A 22,186-nucleotide genomic window follows, 5' to 3' on the forward strand; every position below is an offset into this window, starting at 1 on the left:
GGTTGGGATATGGGGATGTTTTTAATTAATATTTTTTTATTTACATAGGGGAAAGTTCTTTGTAGAGAAGCAAAAATTGGGGCACCTGGGTGGGTTGTTTGGTTAAGCGTCTGACTTGATATCGGCTCAGGTCATGATCTCACAGTTCATGAGTTCAAGCCCTGTGTCAGGCTCTACGTGGACAACGTGGAGCTGCTTGGGATTCTCTCCCTCTCTCCCCCTCTCTTTCTCTCAAAACTAATTTTTAAAAAATCTCTATATATAAGCACGAAGTTGAAACCAGAAAGCATCCATGATCTAGTGACCATTGTTAATGGATAACTCACGTTGACATTTTTAAGATTATTTCAGCATTTCAACCTGAAGGACATAAGCATCTCTTCAAATCCCAACATTTACATGATATGGGTTATGTATTTGTGGCATAGTAATAGTAATCACATTTTAGTACACATTTTCCGAGTGGCTTTAGGTGCTATGCTGAAAATTTTCATTCTAATTGCCTGAACTTTCAATATTAGAGAACAAATAGCCAACTGACTTCTCAGCAGTTCAGTGGCAGCTAGTCAAGGCCATGTCGCTGTGCGTGGTGGGAAATGCAGAACTTTCATAGGAAAATGATACTGTTTGTGAGAAAATCTTATGACCTACGCTATCCTTGTGGTCATCGAGGCTGGGGATGTGTGTGACTCAGAGACCAGGCCTCAGAATGAGTTTAGCAAAGGCCTTTCTCCTCTCCTCCCCATCAGTGACACTTGAAGGAAATCTGACCTGGTTTTCTTTTGGTGATAATAAGATACTACATTTATCTTACCTCTACTAGGTAAAGACCTAGTAGAAATTAGGAATCTCTTTTTGCAAGGTGTTTCTTAAAAGAATGTCTGCTTTGTTGATGCTGTTATGCTAAGGAAATATGTGACCTAAGTACAATTCTGTTTATCTATTTTTTTCCCTATTTAGGCAGCAATAAGGAAAGAACTAAATGAATTTAAAAGCACAGAAATGGAAGTTCATGAAGAGAGTCGACAGTTTACAAGGTATGCAATTCAGCGTATTTTGTGTTATGTGTCTTTTACCATGATGAAAAGTTTTTTTAAATATAGATGAGCCTAACGCCATCTAACGAACATTTCTAAAATTAAGTCTTGTTTTGTTTTGTTTTTTCTTTCACAGATGTCTGAATCATTCCAAAGGGCTATGTTTGGGTGTCTTTCTTAGCTTTATTTTCTGGGTCGGGAGAAAAGCATTAGAATCATTTGTTCTGTCCTTAAGGAGACTCAGTTGAAGTTTTATGCCCAGAACAGATGCCTGAAAGAGCCACTGTGGCCACCTGTGTGTCTGCTTTGGGATCACAGTAGACATATCTCTAGAGGAGATAGAAACTCAGTTTTTAGAAGATTTAACTTAGACTAGGAATCCAGTTTTCACTGGTGTTTTAGAAGATTGCAATAATCCTATCCTTTTAACTCCCAGTACCCCTCGGTTTCAGTTTATTCTTCTGCTGCAACCAGAAGGGACCTGAATGTGATCATACAATCTGACTACCCGCCCCTCACCCACCACCCCACCACCACCACTTAACAGGTGTTCTGTTTATTTCTCTCTAATGGATTTATGTGCTCTGCTTTTTTTTTAAACATGTATATTCCCAAAAATTTGCATGCCAATTAAATCTTTAAAAATTGAATTGTTGAGGCACCTGGGTGGCTTAGTTGGTTAAGCATCCCAACTTTGTTTCAGGTCATGGTCTCATGGTTCATGGGTTCAAATCCCATATCAGGCTCTGTGCCGGCAGCTCAGAGCCTGGAGGCTGCTTCAGAATCTGTGTCTCCCTCTCTCTCTGCCTCCCCTCCACTCACACTGTCTCTTCTCCCTCTCTCAAAAATAAATAAAAACATTAAAAGAAAATTGAATTGTTAAAAAATATACCGGGACAGATGATCACAGAAAGAAGACCACAGTAGGTATTTCTGGAGAGCAAATACTGGTTCCTTAGGCTAGGAAGAGCCTCTGCAGGACAGCCGTACATTATAGTGCCACTCTGCGTGCGGTGGCTCCTCAGGGTGGGCTGTTCCATGTTGAGCGTGTTCTATGATAAGGGAAGTCATGGTATAACTTCATAATGTAATAGCAGACTCCTTCCCCAAAGTCGATGGGGGCCTCCCTGCTCCAAAGCTGTTGCTTCCATGATCATGTCTCATATGCAGAAGAAACCCCCCCTTTCTCCTAGGGGAAGTTTGTTTGTTTTGGTTCCTCCTATATCATGTTTATTTGTAAATGCCTCAGGACTTTTAGCCGTCTTGAGTGTATAGGATTTTTCTCTGTTTGAGGGCTGCCTCCTTTCCTGATCTACCCTTGGACCAGCTACACACCCATATCATGCCGGACCTGTTTGTCCCTCCCTTTTCTCCCTTCCACTCCTGAGGTCAGCAACAGTTCATGCTGATATTTGACACCTGTGGCCATATTTCTCCAGGAAAGTTGATCGTAATAAGGTGGCTGAATATTTATGGTGACATCGAGCTGGCTGGGACCTCTGGGTAACTGGAAAGATAGCATGCACGTGTTTGTGCTCTTGAGTCCTGGCCCCTGAGACGTAGTGACTGCACTCAATCTATTCTTTATCACTCAGGATAGCTTTACTTTGGCATAGTTTTCCTAGAAATCGTAGAAATCCTGATTGCCTCATTTTCATGTGATCATGTTATATGAAGAATAAACTACAAAAGAAAATAACCAAAATTTAAAAATGTGTTTCTATGGAAGTTATGTTTATAAAAAATGAAAATGTATACTGAAGGAGGTTCTTTCTCTTCTGTTGTACGCTGTGAACAAGTTACAAAGGAGGCTGCAAAGAGAGTAAATGTCATTTAGTTTTTGCATATATATTTGTAATGGACCAATATATTCTAATTAAGCATTCAAACAGTACAAAAGTCCATCCAGTGAAAATAAAAACTTCCTTCACTCCGTCCTTCTCCAATTTCATTCCCGTTCTCATAGGTAATCACCAGGAAACGTTTGGTGTAGATCCTTCTGGTCATTTTTCTGCACATTTACAAACGTGTATGTGTATGTATATGATTTATGTGTCTGTACACATGTGCCTTAAGTATAGCTTCCAAGTCACACACAAAACAGGATCGAGACAATCTTTCCATATTCGTGTATATCTCATTCACTTGAATGACTCGATGGCATTTTGTAAATAATATACCATAAGTTATTGAAGAATTATTCTATTGATGGATGCCATGGAATTTGTAGTGTTTCGTTAGTAAAGCAGTGCTACCTTGACTTTCTTTCTAAATATATCCTTGCACATAGACGCCAGTATTTCCGTAGTAGTCCATGAGTAGATTTGCCAAGTCACTGGAGATATATTTTTTACATTTTGTACAGTGCTATTCTGTAATCTGCAGTTTATGAGCATGCCTGGTGTATCACCCTCATCAACATTGGTGGAGCAGGAGGTGATGGTGGTGGAGGTGGTGGTGGTGAGGGGTCTATAGTCTAAAGAATAAACAATCATATATTACTTCATTGATTTCTATAAGGTTGGGTATTTTTACATATCTTTATTGACCATGTACAACTTTTATTTACTTTTACTAGTTTTCTTTTGGATTGTTTCTTTCATATGGATTAGCAAAAACTCCTTAGATATTGTGGATACTCTCTTTATTACATATGTCACCATACTTTCCCCCAATTTATTGTTAACTTTTAAACTTTTTTTAATGGTCTTTTGTTTAAATCTTTGCATATTCAGATATGTCTGAATTGTTACTTTTACTTCATTGGTCTGTGTCTTATGGAGGAAGGCCCAGATTATAAATCTATTTTCTTCAGTTCTTATATATGCTTTTTTTTACACTTAGATCTTTCATCCATTGGACATTTATTTGGATGTATGATTCAAGAGAGTAACTAACTTTCGTTTGTTCTAAATCAGTAGTCAGTTGCCCTGTTTATTTCTCCCTTGATGTGACAGTCTTTTTTTAATATACATATGGATCAGTTTTTGGATTCTTTTTTTTTTTTTTTTAATTTTTGAAGTAGGCTCCACACCTAGTATGAGACTTGAACTCACAGCCCTGAGATCAAGAGTTGCATGTTCCCTGGCTGGGCCTGCTGGGCACCACAGATTCTTTATTATGCTGTAGTGAGCTATTGTCTGTCTTTGCACTATGTCACACTGTTTAATTAGAATAGATTTGTGATGTGTTTTTCTTTCTGATACCATATTTTTTCACCATCAAAATTTCCTTGGCTACTTTTCTATATTTACTCATCTACAGAAATTTAGAGTATACTTGTTGTATACTATAAAAGTCTATTAATGTCTTTATTGTTTAAGTAAATATTCATAGATGTAAATAGGGATGAGCTGCATTTCAAGAGAAAATTATAGGATTTTTTTTTATGGTAACAAAGATAAGCTATAAAAGTTTTCCAAATACTGTATTGATTTAACGCTCTTTAAAATGCCTATCCAGATAAAGAAAAATTAAATATTCATATAACTAAGATAAATATGCCTTGCTTAAGTACTCTTTAAAATCTGGCAGCAAAGCAAATATCTACTGCTATTTTTCCATTAATTTGTATTACATCATTAGAGTTGCATTCCAATAGAGAAATATTTTGGCTCTAAGACTTATAAAAATCATGCTTATGATTTTCACATTGTTTTCAGTATTTCTTTTAAGAGGAAAAAGGTTTGGTAAATATTGCTGAGTTTAATCAAAATAATACCAAAAGATGGCAATGTTGTACATATAGAAAATGGCTCACGTAGAAGATGGTGTTGCTCTCAGCAGCAGCCCCCTTGGAGGGAGCGTACAGGCTGCGGATCATTCCCTAGCCCTCTAAATGCAATCTAGATAGAGAGCAGCTCACTTATTAGCTCTTCTTATTAGTGCCAGACATTATCTCCTTCTATCAAGTAAGCCTGCCATTCAAATCCTAAATCGTTAACTCCCTGTGGATTTAGAGTGATTAATAAAAGGGTTGAGACAGCCCTGCTCTCTCTGCCCGGGCACCTTTTTATCCAGAGATAATCTCCCCCACAGTGATGTATCAGTCACTATTGGAAGAATCCAGTCCCATAGAGAGAGCTCCCTTTGCTTCTGTAAATCTGGAGAGATTCACAAAAAGCCAGTAATACTGGTTGCCTCTGGGGCGGAGCATTGGTGGGTAGGGGCAGGGATGGGGAAAATTCCCTCTTTGAATACTTGAAATACAAGAATTTATGATCAAAAACAAACATTTAAAAGAAAACTGAGGGATCCACTCCCTGAGTTCTCTGTCTGTGAGTGAGGTTGCCACCACGGTAGCTTTCCTTGAATAATGTGCTAGCGCTAAATCCGTGGTCGCGTTCTTGTTATTGGTGTACCGAGAAGATGCCTCTGAAACCTCCATTGTGGAATATATTCTGTGACATGTTGGATCTGCAGCGGTAAAGAGATGCAGTGAGTCACTCTTTCATCTAATTGCCCGGAGTCTCCCACTATTTTTGGATGGCTCTCTGGTGTTACAGTGCATTCTGGGGTATGTAACAAGGGGAAGGACTAGCGGTCCCCAAGACCATTCATCCTGTGGCCTGGCTCCTGAGAGCACTTCCTGCTTGTCTGGCCACGTCCTCTATTTTCTGCCACCAGCAGCTGCCCATCCCGCTTACTGTTCAAAACCCAAAAGACCATTTGAAGGGCGATGTATTATTTAATAGGACTATTGCATTCTGGAAGGAGACCACCGCGGCAAAGCCCCTTCCCTTTCCATAGTAAATAGCAGTTCTGTGATTTAAAATGATTCTCTAAATTATAAAGACAAATTATATGAAAGGTCAAATTTTAGTTAAAAATTAAATTTTAAAATAGTTACAGCTAGCTGAACGTTAAGATTATGAGTAATTGTAATCTTCTGGATATTCTGTTTTCCAGAATTTTTTTGTGTCCACATGGATTAGGTTTATAATCAAGAGAGAATATTACTTTTAAAAAGTAAGCTTTGAATTTAGTAAGTATGAGTACTTTTTAGATTGTGAAGTGGTGTGTAATTTTATTAGCTTATAAATTATTTACTTGTTTTATTAAAGTGAAGAATCATCTAATTGACCTTCGTAGCATCAAAGTGAGTCTCGAGAGATCATTGGCATATTGTTAAGTGAAAATCGGGATAGTGATAAAACTATAAATAGCAATGGAAAGTTTTATTTAAAATTCAGATGTATAAAGGAGCGCCTAGGTGGCTCAGGCAGTGACGCGTCTTCCTCATGATTTCAGCTCAGGTCCTGCTCTCACGGTCCCTGGGATTGAGCCCTGCATCAGTCTCTGCACTGACAGCATGGAGCCTGCTTGGGATTCTCTCTCTCTCTCTCTCTCTCTCTCTCTCTCTCTCTCTCCTCTCTGCCCCTACCCTGCTTATTCTCTCCTTTGAAATAAATAAACAAACTTTAAAAAATTGTTTTTAATTCAGATGCATAGAAAAGCATTAGGAAATAACATCCAAAAACTCTTAACAGTTCTTTATAGAGTGGGGTTATAGGTTTTTTTCCTTTTCTTTTCTCTACTTTTCAGAAAACTGTTAATGTGATTATGTTGAGATATGCTTGTATTTAAAGTGATTATCTCCTTCTATCCCATTTTGAGTGATTACTATCCTAAGTAGATTTACAGATAAAGCAAACTGCTTTTTTAGCTTCTAGATATGCTTATCAAAATGTGACATGGCAGGAATTACACGTTGGACCTCAGTCAAAATTAAATAAGGGGCAGGGCGCCTGGGTGGCTGAGTTGGTTAAGTGTCAGACTTCAGCTCAGGTCATGATCTCAAAATTCATAAGTTCAAGTCCTAGGTCAGGCTCTGTGCAGACAGATCAGAGCCTAGAGCCTGCTTTGGATTCTGTGTCTCCCTGTCTCTCTCTGCTCCTCCCACACTCACTTGCATGTTCCCTCTCTCTCTCTGTCTCTCTCTCTCTCTCTCTCTCTCTCTTTCTCAAAACTAAACATTAAAAATTAAAATTAAATTAAATGAGGGATTCTCCACCGATGAATGAGAAGGCTCCTTTTGCAAGGCTGTTCTCTTCCATGGGTGCTCCATTTAACTAGACAGAAACTAAAAAGAGCTGCAAAATGCAGCTTTAAACTCTAGACTCAAATGCAGTTGGCTCAGTATTTAGAACAGTAAAAGCCCATCCAGCATGTGGTCTGGCTTCTCAGGTAGAACTAGGAGCTGTGGTTTAGGAGAACCTGCTCATGTGTCTAACAGGTATGTGCCACAACCATTAAACCCTTTTAAATAAAGGAGAAATGCATTAGTCAGGATTTCTGTCTGTATCCAACACGCAAGTACACACAAGTTACATTTGTGAGGAGTTTTCTATTTTCTATTATCTGAATGAATTTACAGGAAGGTGAGTAATATATTAATTTGTGGAGGAAACATCTTTATGGAAAAGAATGATCTTTACCTGAATCCCATGACTTAAAAATAGCTCTCCCTCTCACTTACTTCCTCTCAACAGTATGAAAATAAGAAAAATGTATTCCAGTTTTAATAATAATAAGAAAATGTAGGTAACTTCACTTTGGAGTCCTAGGAGAGTTCTGAGAAAAGAGTGGATGAGAAGTTTTGGTATCCTTCAGGTACAATACATCTATTTAATGCTCCATCAGCGGGAAGCCAAAAGCCAAACTCTCATACTGTGAGAGAGGCAGAGTTCTCTGGAGGTAAAGCAGAACTTATTCTATTTTAAAATGAATGCAGCTTTGTAGTAGAGGCTAAAGTCTGGGATTGTGATGCCTCCCGTTTTGGTTTTCTTCTGCAATATTACTTTGGCTGTTCGGGATTTTTTGTGGTTCCATATGAATTTTAAGATAGTTTGTTCTAGCTTTGAGAAGAATGTTGGTGCAACTTTGATGGGGATTGCATTGAATGTGTAGATTGCTTTGGGTAGTAATGACATTTTCACAATGTTTATTCTTCCAATCCATGAGCATGGAATGTTTTTCCATTTCTTTGTGTCTTCTTCAATTTCCTTCAGGGGAGGGAGGGAGGGGGTGATGGTCATGGTGGGGGGGCACTTGTGGGGAGAAGCACTGGGTGTTATATGGAAACCAATTTGACAATAAACTATTTAAAAAAATAAATAAAATGAATGCAAACCATCGAGTAGTAACAAACGTCAGAACAATTTACGTTTTCAGTACCTCTAACCATAAAATTTTGGAGCTGAATTGGAAGAAGAGGTGACTACTTTAAACAGAATATAAATGTGCTTTTCTGATTGGATAGTGTAAGGAAATATATGAGATTTTGTTTTTAGTTTTGGGTGTTTTACCAGATCTGGCAGTCCCTATGAAGAGAGATTACATTTTTTTTCTTTCTTTTTTTTTTAAATTTTTTAATGTTTGTTTTTGAGAGAGAAAGAGCATGAGTAGAGCGAGACACAGACTCCGAAGCAGGCTCCAGGCTCTGAGCTGTCAGCACAGAGCGTGATGCAGGGCTCCAACTCACGGACCGTGAGACCATGACCTGAGCTGAAGTCGGATGCTTAACCGACTAAGCTCCCCAGGTGCCCTGGAGAGGGCACATTTCTGACCCCTAGCTTTGTTGGCATATTATTGCCTTCACACTGTCGGTTGGTCACCTTCTCTTACCCAGCCCTGAGAGCCACGTGATCGCCTGTGACCTTGCGCGCAATCCAGACGTGGAGTTCATTCTCTAATAGGACCCATGGGCAAATAGCGCCCGCAGGAAAACATAAAAAGAAAACCTTATGGTGTCCTGCTAATTTTGGGAAATTAGGATCAGAATGCTTTCCAGGAACATGCTGGGCTTTCGAAGGTTTTACATCTCTGCTGGTCCGCTGACTACGCACTTTGTTGTGCCATTCGATTATTAAATCACCTTCTTCATCCCACAGACATTACCAGTGGGAAGACCTAACCTGTCGTGTATGTTTCCCCATGTTTGTCCTTTAAACCCAGGACCAGATGAAAATGAGAGCATTGCTAAATGTCTGGTGTACAAACCCCAGCAAATTAGGAGAGGGCTAAAATCATTGCTCGCTTAGATGAGTTTGTATTTAATTCCTCGAAAAGCTGCACTTTGGTGGCTTGTGGGGTGAAGGTCCCCCACGCGCAGTCTGTCTGTCTGTACTGTCCTTGCGGCCTCCAGGGCTCCTGCTCACCGGGTGTGATACGGACAGCGTGTGTGTGTGTGTGTGTGTGTGTGTGTGTGTGTCATGTGCGGAGGGAAGTGGTGCTGCTCACTTCAGCCCCGAGGACATCACTGGACTCGCTTTTCCAGTCACTGCAAAACGTTTGTCCTGAACCCATGGTCATCGAGTTCCCTTTATAACAAAAGGCTGATGTTTTTGAGAGAACAGTAGCAATCAAAGTGTAGCCGGCGATGTGGAACAGGGCTTTTCTCTGGTCAAAATTGATCAGAACTAACAGACAGATGTGGAAATCTAACTGATTTCCATTACATTCTACCCAGAGGGCATCAAGAAAACCCTCTGAGTGGAAGAAAGTATGAGTGAAGGCATGTTTTGTTCTCACAGTCTGGCGTAGGTTAAGAATAGAGCCTGAAGCCTGGAGCCTCCACTTACCAGTTCTGTGTCTTGGGCACATGACTTAGCATCCCTGTGTCTGTTTCCACATTTGTACAGAGGGGATACGAAGTACATCCCTCATAGGATTGTTTTGAAGATTAAGCTAGGTAGTGTATGTAGCACTTGGACTTGTGCTGGGCACAAAGTAAACATTAGTACTTTGGGCTGTTACCCCCTCTTTTATATTTTATATAAAATATTGGCTATATAAGAAGATTGGTTTAAAAGGTTTTCAATTACTGTTTTGAAATATTTTCATAGAATTTCTATGTTTTTCTTCAGGTTATGGTTGACTCTTCCTAGAAAGCATGATGGAATGTCCTACCATATTGGATGTCGTAGACTGATATAAATGTAACTGTAGTTAATTAGGGGGCGGGTGGGGAAGCTCTTCATTTATAAGAATTATTTATAGAAAGCTTATGAAATAACTTTCTACATGCCAGTATAGATGTTTTCAGGTTTTGTTTTTTTTTTTTTTTTTTTGCATTTTGTAAGTATTGATTGAGCACATAGAGTGAGCCAGACTCTGTTCTGGACCTTGGGAATTTGGAACATGTCAGATAAAGTCCTCACTCTCACATGGTTATTATTCTACTGAAGGAGACAAGTAAACAAATAAATAAAAATGATAATTTCAGCTTGTGCTACGTACTATTAAGAAAATGTAAGGGCACCTGGGTGACTCAGTTGGTCAAAGCATCCGACTCTGATTTTGGCTCAATTCAGTACCTCACGGTTTGTGAGTTGGAGCATTGTGTAGGAGTCTGCACTGATGCCACAGAGCCTGCTTGGGATTCTGTCTCTCTCTCCCTCTCTGCCCCTCCCCTGCTCTCTCACTCTCTCTCAAAAATAAATAAAAAACATTTTTAAACAAAAGAGAATGTAATGGGATGCTATTGAAGGGACAAGAGTGTGTATATAGATAGGATGGCAGAGAAAAGGTCCCGTAGGGAATAAAGCCCATGCTGTGATTTAAATGACAAGAGTATGTTATCAGCACTAAGGAGGGAGGGGGGGTATTTCAAAGGAGTAGCCAGTGCCAGGGGCCTGAGTTAGATAAGGATTTTGCATGATCAGAGGGCTAACACAACACCCGGTGACTGAAACAGGAACCTTGTCTCCATTTAACAAATGTAGAGCCTGGAAGTTCCTGTACCTCCCAAGGTTATGGCCACAGCTGGCATCAGAAATTGAACTCAAAGTGGACACATCCCTACTTTGTTCACAAGTTCGCTAACTTTGGACTTTAAAAAGTCAAACATGCAAAAGTAATATCAGAAGCCCCATATTGGGATGCCTGGGTGACTCAGTGGGATAAGCAACAAACTTCAGCTCAGGTCATGATCTCATATTTCATGAGCTGTCAGCACAGAGCCTGGAGCCTGCTTCGGATTCTGTGTCTCCCCCTCTCTCTGCCCTCCCCTGATCATACTCTGTCTTTCAAAAATAAACAAATGTTAAACAAATTAAATTTTTAAAAAAGTCCAATGCATCCACCATGCAGCTTTTCCAGTTATCAACTTATAGCCAGTCTTACTTCAACTGTTATGTCTTTGATTTTTCATTTTTTCATGCTTTGATTTTATGTGGCAACATATTTTAAGTTGTTTAATGGGCCAGATGTTTTACTCCATGATTAAAAGCAAGTCTTTCCTCCATGCTGCATGATCTTAGTGGAGGCACGCTTACAAAAAGATCATATACTGTGATAAATAACTGGTATAAACCAAGTGTTATGGGAACACAGAAGAGAACGCGATTCATGCTTCCTTGAGAAGTGGGGGACAGGGAGTGTGGAGTCCTCACAGAGTGACCCTGCAGGAGATGGAGATGGGAAGAGGGATGGGACAAAAGGCAGAGCACAAAAGTGGAGCGCATTTGAGGGCTTAAGGTTTTGTTTTGTTTTGTTTTGTTTTTTTGAGAGAGAGAAAGAATGAGAGAGAGAGAATAGGTGAGAGAGAGGGAAAGGGGGACAGAGGATCTGAAGTTGGCTCTGCACTGACAGCAGCAAGCCCAACACAGGGCTCAAACTCAGGAACTGTGAGATTGTGACCTGAGCCGAAGTCAGGCACTCAACTGACTGAGCTGCCCAAGCGCCCCTGGAAGTGAGGGTATTTTGGAAGTAGTAATAGAGATATAGTTAGAAACATGGGTTGGGCCACTTCCTGAAGGCCTCAATCACTACTCTAAGAAATTTAAATTTTATTTCATAGGGAAAAGTGAATGATACAATGATGTTAACAAAGAACTGGAAAGATCAGATTAGTGTTTATGATGATATTGGTAGTGACAATGTGGGGCACAGATTTGATCTCCACATCTCTAAGCCTGGACAGGGAAATGAATTAGAAGACTGATTGATGAGGACCAATGAACATTAGATTATACAAGACAAACGAAACAACTAAATAGAGTTGCATAAACTTTCTGTGTGGAACCACAGAAACGGGCTGAAGAGGTAGGTCAGATAAGATGTTATAGAGAAGATGGCTTTTGACTTTGATCTTGATATGAAAACATAGATGGGAAATGAAGGGAGGGACTTGCAGTATTAGTGTACATAGCATGTGCACAAAAGCACAGGGCTCCAAAAGTGCGAGGATGATTCTGGAACTCACACGGAGGGATGTGGAACCAGCTAGCTGGCTAGCTAGCATGTCATTAAAATAGCACTAACAAAAGATGGGAACACTTTAATGGACTCAAAGACGATAGTCAAGGCAAGATTGGATATGGAGAGAAATGAGTTGCAAATCTGAGGGTCCTAGACTAAAATTCTTTTAAAAGGTAGATTGTTTAACAAGATGGAAAGCGCAAAGGTAGATTTACAAGAAAAGACCATTTGTATAGTTGTGGACGTGTTTAGTGGAACATTTAGTTGGAAATGCCTGGCAGGGATTTGGAAATTCGGGTGAACAAAGTAGACTTAGCATCTTCAGTGGAAGGTGATGAGATGCTGAAGAGAATGAAAGTGTTTGCCTGCTAGAAGTAGGACCAGGTGTAACCAAACCCTGTATGAAACATCCCACTCAGCTCAGTACAGATCAGAGCATGGCGCTCAAGATTTGCTTTATTTTGTGAATTGATCGCTCTGTATCCTCGATATGACCACAGCATTTTATAGAGGGGGCTATCCCAGCTTTCCAGCCTAGCATTTGTAACAGTATTCTCTTACGCCAGTAATTTGTGACAGTAATTCAGTTTGGAGATGTCTAGAGCCACCTTTAATTATAAACATTACTGTCCCTAATTCGGTTTACTAACTGCAGAGTGTATTTCTATACCACAGACTCACAGAGTTTCTGTTTCTTCTGTCAGGTTTCACCGTCCGTAACAAAGTGTGAGACTCTGGAAACCTAGACTGATCATCTTTGGGGGAAGCCTCTCTTCCTGAAAACCTGATATTGCACTGGTATTTGAATGTGTGTGTTTCCGTTTAATTGGGGAAGGAAATGTATGGAAACTGCTCCCCACCTATACAGCCCAGACGGGGCCAACAAGCAAAGGGACAGGTGCAGTGACTCTGCTGTCCAGCGTGTGTACTGATGGTAAGCAACACAACAGTTCCACCAGTTATTTTCCATCAGGAGTTTTCAATCAAAGAAGATGAGCAGAAGACAATCGCTGGTTCCCTGTTACCAGAAAGCCAAATTGTAGAGTGCGGGTTCAAGGGAAATGGGCACTGGAATTGCTGGGCACTGGAGATGAGTAGGGGTTGAAAACCAGAAAAAAAGAGAAATATTTCATTATGTTAATGAAGAAAGGAAAAAAATCAAGGCATAAATATTTTTGAAGTAGGCTTTTGGTAGCTGAGAACTTATTAAGGGATGTGGTAATCTAATCGCCCAATGTGGGTTCCTTAAAGACCTGATGCTAGAAGAATATTCTCGTTTCACCGTTCTGTCGGTGCAGTATAGTACCATTGCTTTATGTTTTGCCAGTGAATCCAATTGCCAGAAATAAGTCTGAGTGTTTTCATGCATCTTTTTCTTAAATGCAAGAGACGTTTATTGACTCTTAACAAGCATGCCTGCCCAAATTTTGTTGCATGTTTCAAGTAACGTAGCTATACACACTTTTCTTTTTTTATACTCCTTATCTAATGTACCAAACCTCTACAAGGATAACAGGACTGGGAATAAAGTCAGATGAAGGTGACCCTATAAATCTGTAGGAAGCTCTAGAAATAACTCTTTTGGTCTTTCCCTAGCTATCTTCAAAGTCAAAACAACCTTGCTTGATCTAAGGAGGATAATATTGACAGTCACACCTTTTTAAAAAAAATTCAGAGTCCAGAGTTAAAACTTAAGCAGATCCAAGTGTTCTGCCAGCAGTTAGCTAGCTCAGAGTGGGCGCGTTACTCATTTTCAAGGCTGCATTAAGTTGGATTGCTGCTATTAAAAAAAATTAAGTACATGGATCAAAAGAATACTCACCCAAAGGCTTAAAAGAACACAGAAAATTTCTGCTAAGTGGCAAGTGAGGAGGACCTTGTCTTATATTTTAAGAGTCTACAGATTACATCCATAAATGTAGCATTGACTTCCAATGTGAAAGGATCAGTGGGATTAAAGTCATGGAAGGTTTCTCTGTGAGCCTAGACTCAGTACTGTTTACATGAAGACAGCCTCAGTGGCCATCTTGCTATTTTTCATGGAGTCACAGGTGCAGCATGGCTTCTGTTCCCAAGCACGTATGACCAGATGTAAATACCCCCTTGCCTTTAGTTGTTCTGTCATGATTGCATTGTGCTCCTCATGTTAAAAACACATGAGACATATAATAACAAGACAAGACATAGTAGACTTTATTTTATTCTCAGAGCTTGGCCTAGAATTTTCTGAAGTGTTTCTGGCTCACAATAGGGAAGACGGTAATTTGCTATTTCAACGAAAATAGCAAACATTTAATCTGGTGGATAAGTTTAGATCCTGTCATTCATTTATATTTTACAGAACCACTTAAAATGGAATGATTTTTTTTTAAAAATAAGAACTTTTAGCCCCAGTTGGCCTATTACAAAAGACTAGGACCATCTTATAACCGAGAAAAGAAGCTTCACATCTTGCTGCCCTCAGCTATGTGCACTAATAAACCCAGACTCCTTGCTGCTGTCATTTTATGTACAAGATGGACGTTTGCTTTTGAAAAAAATTTTCTGCATGCCTAAGTGTCTTTCTCTGGCTGACAGGTTTGTCCATGTCCTGGTGCTTCGATCCAGCCATGGACATTAACTTTGTTCTGATTCTTGCTGAAGTCCTCCTTTTCCTTACAAGATTGTGAGATGGTCACTTTTGTGTCTTGGGGAAAAGTCCAAGGAATGTAATGATATTTTAATTTTTTAATCTTTAAGTATTGTCTTAATTTCTAGTCACAAGGCCTCTATAAAATGCTAAATACAAGACATTTATCACCATTTTAGCACTTGAGACACAGGTTGTGGCAAATCTCCATTTGGTTGATAAGAGGAACAATTTTTTTCCCATTCATGGTGCCTCTGATGCAGTTTTTTTATTCCCTCCAATCAGATGCACCCAGTTCAAAAATGCGACTCTGGTCTTTCAATATACTGTCTTGCTTGTATGATATGTCAGATTTATGAACTACACCCATTTTTTTCTTCATATGAATTGACACATTTAGAGAAAAGTTTACAAGTTAGAAATGAAAAAGTCAAAAATACTACCACCGTTAGTCTAATATTTAAGAATTGGAACCACCAGTTATGTATCATGAGATTCTTTAAATAAACTCTGTGGAAACAATGGAAGGAATATAGCTAACCTGTATCTTGCAGAATAAAGCTCTATGTTAACAGCTAGTTGGAGAAGGCGGAAACACTGCATGTTCACTTGGTAACCCATCCAGGGATCTCTTTTTGGAAGCCCCAAAGAATGCAAAGTTGTGGACCACCCTAGATCCAACGCCAGCATTTCTGCTACCCAACCAATAAGCCACAGTTTTATGAAGAAAATAAGTGTGTGCATGAATCAGGCTGTTATAACACAAACCAGGCTTTTCCCTACTTAACATGAGACATTAGGCTGACCTGGAGGAGGTGAGTGAGTTTTCCTGAGTCCCCAAGATATGATGAGGGAAGCAAACAAACCCATATCCAGGCAGATCCCAGGCAGGAAAGAACTAGACAGACTATAAAACACAAAGGGACCATTTCTGTCTTTTGAAAAATCGAGCAGAAGAACATTAACATTAAGGTAATAAGAAGCCGCGGTGGGCTTTATCTCCATGGTCTAACAAAACTACTCCTCTGGTGCTCAGCATTCATTTAAAGCAGCCCCGCTTGACCATTCCCTGTGTATGTGAAACATCATGCATTTTTTATGTTTGATGTAATTTACCTTTATGTTCATTCCTTAAATTATTTAAACTAAATCTATAATATTCAGAGAACCATTTTGGGTATCTGAATAGCTGTTCTAAACGGAGGAAAAAGCAAACTCATCCATCTCTTTGATTTACTCAAAATCAGACTTTCTGGTTTCATTTTCATATCCTTTATTAGCATAATGATTGTAGTCATGTATCTTTCTGTAACGTTAGTACATATATTTCTGTTAGAAAGTTCTGAAATGTAAGTGGAAATCTATTTAAGACAGTAAAGGAATTGAATACACCCTTGAAAAATCATCAAATATTGACAACGAGAGATAATTTCTTAAAACCCATAATTTGGGTGTCACACCCTACCATTAATCAGTCTGCATTGGTACTTTGAAAAATTATAGTAGCTTACACTTAAAAGAGAAAACTATCTGCATTAATATGTACTGATATGTACCACATCTTAACATATAGCAGGCATTTTATACTCAATAGTCAAAAAGACACAGCTTGCAAAAATGATACCACATTCACAACAGAAGACAGCCTTGCCTACCACAGAGTTGTATGTACACATTTAAAGAGTGAAAATGCTCTTTTCCTCCTGTCTTGCTTAAAAATTTCTTCAGTGTATTATTCTTTAAGTGGTGCCAGGAGCACATTAAACACCGTGAGAAATCTTCCTTTAAATAGGTGAGATGGCAGATCTATACATTTATGTCATTTCATCAGTACAGTAGCTGAAGCATTCCTAAATTCCAGCCATATTATTGCCCCTAACCTTACTAGTGAAAGTCGATGATTTGTGACAAGAATCAATTTCTTCACGTTATTGGAGTATGTTGTGAGCAGGAAGGAGCCACGAAGATGCAGTTTATTTGCCGAGTTGTCCCTCGGCCTCTTGAAATGGGTCCTGCCCCACTCTTGAGCACTTGCTCTCTTCCTCCTGGCAGGATATATCACACTGTTTTGCTTGGCAAAGCAGAATGACCTTCTGGAACTGAAATATGTCCTAGAGGGGAATGCAGTGGCCAAAGTCATCATCAAATTAATAGGACCATTTTTCTGAGAGAAAACTCTTCTCTAGGGAGTTCAAATTCAGATTTCAAGAAGCTTGGCAGTCACACAAGGGTGCTGGGGACAAAGGTAGAATACTCCCAAACCGTTCTCATTTTCACTTTCCTTTTACTTTCAGTAATATTAAGCCGAAGCTTTATATGAAAACGGGAACCACCATTAACATTTCTAGAAAACAATGGAAGCATAGCTCATGAGTTCATTTCAAATTAACAAATCCCGTATGCATTCCGCAAGATTTCTGGCAAAAATAAAATAAAATAAAATAGGAGAAGCCTGTGGCAGCTATTCTCACCAAAAACCAACCCTACCTGCGAGGGTCATTTTTAGCAATGCTAGGATTTACCGCACAAAAAGTGTCACCCAGCTTGTCACGTTGCTCACGCAAGCTGCGCCTATGAGCAAAGCACTGTTGATCAGTGTTACTCAGTGGGGGTGCCTCTGGCATTTGGAGCTGGGCAATTCCTTGTTCACAGAAATGTCCCCGACATTGCAAAACATTTAGTATCCTAAGCCCCTGCTAACTAAATGCCAGTAGCATGCCCAGTCGCTGTAAAACCCAAAGTCAGAAGCCGTCCCCAGGGTTCAGAGGCCCTCCGAAGGCAGCATCACCTCACTTGAATCCCCCTGTCTAGTGCGCTTTGAGGACACCCAGGGAAGGTACCTATTTCAAACATGGTCCTGACTGCCTTGCCTTGCATTACTTTGCGCCCTGAACAGTTTCCTTCCCCTTTATTTTTCAAGCTTTCTGCTCCAGTGATGCTTTAGTTTGCCGGTTCTTCAGGGAGGAAGTTGCCAGGCAGCCTTGGCAGTTTCCATGGGCCATAATCACTTGGCTAGTCTCTGTTCTGTTCAGGAGAAATTTCAGGTGAAGCCAAGTTTCTTCTCAGTTTTGGTCTCACAGTTTCACTTCAGAACTACACTGTTGATTGCAATCTTTGTCAGTGTCATGAGGATTGAACTGTATGGCTAAACACACAACTAACAATCCATGTAAACAGAACCTGTGGTCCATGAAAATCACCGTTAGAGTTCACCTGGTAAGGCACATTCCTTGAGTTACAAAGTAGTCATCTATTTACCCTCTTAAAGAAGCATTTAATCTACATGTGAATGCTTGAATTCTCCTGGTATAGTCATGTAGTTCAATTTTTCTAAACTTCTGAGGTATGCAGGAAGAGTGGATTAACTAGATTTCATGCATATTGTTCCTACTTCAGTGAGGGTCATACACAAAACAAGATGAGTTTTTTACCTAGGTGAAACATCATTAAACTATGAGAACAATACATAAACATACTTATTCTGTCACTTTTTATCACCAGAACTGCATAGTAAATATGCCCTAAAATAATTTGGATGAGTGGTGGCTAACAGAATGGAATCATTTAGCCACTAAAATTTTTTTTATTATTAAAATTTCTAAATAATCCTTTTTGAGACAGCACAACTCAGAGTCGATAAAAGTGGTTATATTGTGAACTTTTAGATGGTGCTTAAGAATTCTTATCTTGTTAAATACCGGTATTTTTTTTTCTTTTTAAGAGCAAATTAAAGGGAGTAAATGAGGCAGAATGCCACTCTACCCTCAGGTCAATTTCATGGTATATTAAAATGCCAAAAATATTTGTGCCACTTGCCAATTTAGGGGACTTTTCCCTTACTGGATGCTTTTATTATAGTTTGATTGTATCATTACGTTGCTAGAGAGGGATGTCACCATTACAGTGCAAACTAGCATTTGAAAACAATCCGAATAAATCTAGGGTCAGACCACTTTCATTACTTAAAATTTAGGCACTAATTTTTTTTTTTAAGATTTCTTCTGTGGCTTAGAAATGTGCCAATGTGTTCCAAACATTCTGCACCAATTTCACCAGATTTAGTACCTAGCAAAAACCTAACCTGTCCTTTTTTTCTATGTAAAGTGATCTTTGAATAAAGAACTGTATGCTTTCTTTTGTTATTCAAGCTTCGGTTTAAGTGGTTAAGAATGGTAAGCTGTGATCATTATCAGACTGACTGAATGATTCCTGATTTCCAGTGAGTGATCTGATTCTACATATTACACAGGTACAATATCTGTGAGTGTAAATAACTGGAACTGTACACTGATTAACACGACAGTTTCTCTTTTCTGTTGTTGTCTTTGGTCTGTACTGTATTATATAGTATGTGGGTAGAAATACCTCCAAGTATACACAGATATGTATATGTATTCCACTATTGCAACCTGAAAGACAGACTATGTATTATCTTTTCTATTCCTTACTGGTGTTTGTGTTATTTAAAAAGCAAAATTATGCTTTATTTAGTTGTATAATATTATAGGATACTTTGCTGTGCACAATTCCAAGTGCCTTAGAACATTGTTTAGCTTTCTTAAGTATATATAAATGCATATATGTATAAAATTGGGAAAAGTTACCTCAATAAAATCATTGGGAAATCCCCAACTTTAGTTTCTTCCAATTCTATTGTAGTAGACAGTGCTCATTATTTTTAAATTAAAAGCTCACTGAGTTCTCCCCATAAAGCAAGAATAAGATAGCCCTTCTAATTGTTTACTATTCCAACTGCAACTAATTCAAAAATTTTTGTATGTAAGGTCTTGTGATTTGTAATTTTTATTTAAAATATCTAAGGATTAGTGCTTTAAACAGCAACTTACAGTTTAAGACTTGCTGTTCTTTTTATATCTGAGGATTTTGATCTTGATGTTTTTATTGACATTATATTGTATAAAAACAAAAGCTAGTTCCTTTAGAGTTTATAATACAGAAAATAAACAAACTTCCTCATTATGCTTACATTTAATGTATTATAAGCAAAGAGAGGTTGGGAGCATATTTTGGCCAAAAAAGGAAATAGAATATATTTATCACTTTTTCAACAGTGGTTACAAATCGTAACTTAGCCTCCCTCAACTCAGGGATAAGGGCAAAGGTATGAGAGGAAAATTGACAAGCAATTTGTGTATGATTATCCTACATAAAAGATATATATAAGAGAAGATTGGGACTAACAAAGCTCTTTAAATTTTTTTTTAATGTTTAATTTTTTTTTGAGAACGAGAGGAACAGCATGAGTAAGGAAGGGACAGTTAGAGAGGGAAACACAGAACGTGAAGCAGGCTCTAGGCTCTGAGCTGTCAGCACAGAGCCCAATGTAGGGCTTTGAACTCACGGCCCATGAGATCATGACCTGAGCTGAAGTTGGATGCTTAACAGACTGAGCCACCCAGGTGCCCTGGGACTAAAAATTTGTAAAGTAGGTTTGAAAAATTGGCCCCAAGTATGCTCTTAAAAATTAGCTATACATCCCCAAGGTAAGTGTAATCATTCAATATTACACTTTTGTTGCTTATACTAAACTAGATTCTACATTGAAACATTAATTTTTAGAATTCAAGAGAGGTAAGAAATAGACCTTTTTTTTTTTCATTTTACATAACACTGTGGTGGCATCAGGTTTATTGTGATTGTCTCTTTGCTGGACCCCGACAGAGACATCTGTATGGAGTGGCTGCCACTGTACTGATGTCCACATGCAAGCCAAGTCCTTGCTCATTTGATGGGTTTAGAACTCTTTGCCCCATAACAGGTGGTCTCTAAGAGTAGAACACATGAAAATCTAGAGAAAGGCTAAGAACCTAAAATTTGTGTGAAGGCTTTTTTGTTCTTCTGCCCAAAACAGGTACTATTTGTAGGGTGTTAAGGAGAAAAGCTGTAGATACTAACTTTTCATAAAATATCCTAAGGTGGAGAGAACAGGCAATTCAGTGCCCGTTGACCCTTAAGTTATAAGTCATCTTTTCCACTGTCAATTTAGATTTGATACCTCTTTACATTTAGCCCTTTGATTACCTCTGAAATCTTAGTCATTGCCTCTCTGAGTCTTCCCCAACCAATCTGTTCTTAATCTTGCTACCACATTATTCTTCCTAAAGGATAGCCCTCATATGAGTCCTTCTCAGAACTTTCCAGTGAGTCCCTTCTGCCTACCCAATACTTCCCCGGTGCTTCAAGTTAGCCTTTTCTGTGGTTTCACCATAGACCACGGGTCCAGATTACTGTCTCCTTTTATTCCTCACTTGGGCCTAAGTGAATGAAACTCATTGTTCTCCAAGTACATTATGCATTCTTCCAACATCACGGCCTTCGAGCTAGAATTCTCTTGTATTTATTAACATTGGCCTATCCTTCTAGGTAGTGTTCAAATGTCTTCTGCAGCTATTGCGTTATAATTTTTTTTTAAGTGTTCAACACCAGGGGTGCCTGGGTGGCTTAGTCTGTTAAGCATTTGACTTCCAGCTCAGGTCACAATCTCCCAATTTGTGGTTTGAGCCCCGTGTTGGGCTCTGTGCTGACAGCTCAGAGCCTGGAGCCTGCTTCAGATTCTGTAGCTCCTTCTTTCTCTGCCCCTGCCTCACTCATGCTCTGTCTCTGTCTCTCAAAAATAAATATATGTTTAAAAATTTTTTAAATAAAATAAAATGTTCAATACCATATATAAATGTAACCAATTTGATTATAAGCACTTCAAAGGCCCAAATGTCATTATAAGAAACTTTTTGATAACTTTTAAGCTGAATACATTAGAAATGTAGTCAAACTTTTGTGCAAATTTCAGTATTTACAAATGTAAAAATATTCTTATGCTCGGGGCACCTGGATTGGCTCAGTTGGTTAAGTGTCCATGATCATGATCTCATGGTCTGTGAGTTCGGGTCCCGCATGGTGCTCTGTGCTGACAGCTCAGAGCCTGGAGCCCACTTCAGATGCTGTGTTTCCCTACCTCTCTGCCCCTCTCTGCTCTTGCTCTGTCTCTCTGTCTCTGAAAAATGAATAAACATTTAAAAAATTGTTTTAATATACTTATGCTTTTCAACTTAACAAATCTAGGGGCACCAGGGAGGTTCAGTCAGTTGGGCGTCTGACCTCAGTTGAGGTCCTGATCTCACGGTTCATGAGTTCAAGCCCCACATCAGGCTCCCTGCTGTCTTTGCGGGGCCCACTTCAGATCCTCTTTCCCTGCCTCTCTCTTCCCCTGCCCTGCTCACACTCTCTCTCAAAGATAGATAAACATTCGAAAAAATCAACTTTACAAATCAAAATGAATTATATATATATATATATATAT

The 22,186-nt window shown here is 39.1% G+C and overlaps 1 protein-coding gene across 6 annotated transcripts in view; it reads left to right on the top strand.

The window, feature by feature from the left end:
- PHACTR2 (phosphatase and actin regulator 2) overlaps window positions 1–19,516 on the top strand; it is a 130,227-nt gene extending 110,711 nt beyond the window's left edge. The window contains exons 12-14 of one of the 6 annotated variants that reach the window (XR_003910522.1): window positions 961–1,037; window positions 12,944–13,173; window positions 14,817–19,516. Coding sequence is in view for 5 of the 6 variants with exons in the window: in XM_029943783.1 (XP_029799643.1) it covers window positions 961–1,037; window positions 1,490–1,541 (129 nt within the window). In the remaining variant the exon portion in view is untranslated. Of the gene's footprint in view, window positions 1–960; window positions 1,038–1,489; window positions 1,612–12,943 lie in introns of those variants that run through there. The other 5 variants (XM_029943784.1, XM_029943783.1, XM_029943786.1 and 2 more) reach the window with 5 other exon arrangements.
- Window positions 19,517–22,186: the final 2,670 nt, after the last annotated feature.

The sequence above is a fragment of the Suricata suricatta genome, chromosome 7 (assembly GCF_006229205.1).
Source record: "Suricata suricatta isolate VVHF042 chromosome 7, meerkat_22Aug2017_6uvM2_HiC, whole genome shotgun sequence".
Classification (NCBI taxonomy): Eukaryota; Metazoa; Chordata; class Mammalia; order Carnivora; family Herpestidae; genus Suricata; species Suricata suricatta.